Source organism: Penaeus chinensis, chromosome 35, assembly GCF_019202785.1.
Source record: "Penaeus chinensis breed Huanghai No. 1 chromosome 35, ASM1920278v2, whole genome shotgun sequence".
Lineage (NCBI taxonomy): Eukaryota > Metazoa > Arthropoda > Malacostraca > Decapoda > Penaeidae > Penaeus > Penaeus chinensis.
In genome coordinates this window covers 2,479,974-2,482,473 of record NC_061853.1, presented here as the reverse complement: position 1 = coordinate 2,482,473, position 2,500 = coordinate 2,479,974, and the positions used below count along the sequence as shown (strand labels likewise).

Below are 2,500 nucleotides of genomic sequence, written 5' to 3'. Positions count from 1 at the left end.
TCAGCCTTCATGGGGAGCCTCCTTACCCTGCTGACTCCCGTGGCCGCGCGCACGCACTACATTGCCCTCATTGTGCTCCGGGTTGCCATGGGGTTGGCGCAGGTGGGTGGGGGAGGAGGGGAGGGGGGAGTGGGAGGGGGAGGGGGAGGAGGGGAGGAGGGGGAGGTGGGGGGAGGAGGAGGGATGGTGGGGAGGTGGACGTGGGGGGAGGTAGTGGGAGGGGGAGGGGGAAGAGGAGGCGGGGCTAGGAGGTAGTGGGAGGTGGGGGAGGATGAGGAGGAGGTGAAGGAGGGGAAGGAAGTAGAGGTTCGAGGTGGGAAGAGGAAGAGGTAGAGGTAGGAGATGGGAGGAAGATACAGGGATGTATATAGAAATAGAAGGAAGGAAAAATAGAGGGATATATATGTACATATATGTATATAAACACACACACACACACGCAAATATGTATATGTATACGCGCACACACACACACACACACACACACACATATATATATATATATATATATATATATATATATATATATAGTGTCTATATATGTAGATAGATAGATAGACAAAGACTTATATAAAGAAAGATATAGATAAATATAGATAGACAAATAGACAGACAGACAGGCAGGCAAAGATTAAAACAGACCTTAATTCTGAAGAAAATCTTCCCATACGTGTACATCCAAAGTGGGTATACACGTATAATAATTAAACTCTGTTAGTCTGATTAACTTTTTTTCACTATAGAATACATGTCCTTTGAGAATGAAGGTATATAATACCTTTGGAAAATTATACATATATACAGACACAAAAACTATCCATAATATTTTTTTTTCCACAATACATACTTTTCTCATAAAAAAAACTGCTAACAAAAAAATAAAAGAAATCACCTAAAGAAGCAAAAAACTCACCTGTTCTCCAAATAATATATATATTTTCTTTTTTTGCAACATCAGGGCGTGTCATATCCTGCCATGCATGCAATGGTTGCAAGGTGGGTTCCGCCATCCGAGAGACCGAGGTTCACTGCTTTTGTTTACATGTGTGAGTTACTGTGGTCTTTTTTTTTTGTGGGATGGTGATATTGATTATGACTGTGGTGACTGTTGTTACTATTATCATTATCATTTTTCTTATCATCCTCATCATCATCATCATTATCATTATCATCATCATCAACATCATCATCAACATCATCATCATCATCATCATCATCATCATCATCTTCATCATCATCATCATCATTATCATCATTAATAACATCATTATCATCATCATTATCATTTCTATAACTGTTGTTATTATTATTGTTATTATTATTGTTATTATTATTATTATTATTATTATTACCATTATTATCATTATTATTATCATTATTGTTATCATTATTATCACCATATTATTATCATTATCTAATTATTATCATTAACATTATTACTTTTACTATTACTATTTTACCAGTATCATTATTATTGTTATTTCTATTATCACCAGTATTGTTATCGATCATTATAGCATCATATCATTACTACAAGTTCTTCTACTGTTGCAATTGCTTCATCATCATCATTAAAATAACTACTGCACTGCTATTCTTGGGTTGCTATTATTATGAAAACGAATATTCATTTTTGCAGGAGCTTATTACTATGCAAGTGAATAATTTCTAGTCCATTTCCATCAACTGCTTACACGAATACATCACATATATTCATTCAATATAAACTTACCATTAATTATTCATATTTATTCCGAATCTCTACCAATTAACTGAAAAAAAAACTGAATCAAGCCAATTAAATCAAAACCCAATTTTCCTTCTTTCCTTGTTTTTATTATATTTAAACTATTTATTATATATATATTTTTTAATTTCATTTATTTGTTTTATTTTTTTTATTTTTTTTTTTTTTTTCATCTCTCACATCCTCAGCCAGCTGTATCGGCATCATAGTAACCATGCCTATGTGTGGTTTCATTATCGACTCCGTGGGATGGCCAGCTGTGTTCTACGTCTGCGGGTGTATCTCCCTCCTGTGGGTGTTCCTGTGGGTGGGTCTCATGCACGAGAGTCCCCTTGTACACCCTAGGATATCCGTCGAGGAACGAGAGTATATCCTGGACAGCATCAAAGCAGGAGTGTCTGGAACGAAGGTGGGTGATGGATCGGCGATTGCGTGTCGGGGCAAGGGAGATGGGGGGGGGGGGGGAGCGAAAGGGGAGGGATAAAGGGAAGGGAAAGGGATGGAGGGAAGGGGAGGGATGGAGAGAAGGGGGAGGGATGGAGGGAAGGGGGGGGGGAGCGAAAGGGGAGGGATGGAGGGAAGGGGAAGAGGTGGAGGGAAGAAAAGAGTAGAAGGAGGGCAGTAGAGGGAGGGTGAGGTTTTTGAGTGGGTGGCTGTTTAATAAACAAGGTCAAGAGAATCCAAGGTTATTCCAATCTCCTCAGTTCGCGCAGGTGATGATGTCATCTGCAGTGAAGGCGGTGGATACAGACG

General features: G+C 39.1%; 1 protein-coding gene across 1 annotated transcript in view; it reads left to right on the top strand.

Moving 5' to 3' along the window:
* Positions 1-2,500, top strand: part of LOC125044470 (sialin-like) — a 36,824-nt gene that overhangs the window by 17,787 nt on the left and 16,537 nt on the right. The window contains exons 8-10 of the mRNA XM_047641158.1: positions 1-102; positions 959-1,046; positions 1,936-2,156. The exon at positions 1-102 is cut by the window's left edge and continues 54 nt beyond it. Coding sequence (XP_047497114.1) covers positions 1-102; positions 959-1,046; positions 1,936-2,156 — 411 coding nt within the window. The remainder of the gene's footprint in view (positions 103-958; positions 1,047-1,935; positions 2,157-2,500) is intronic.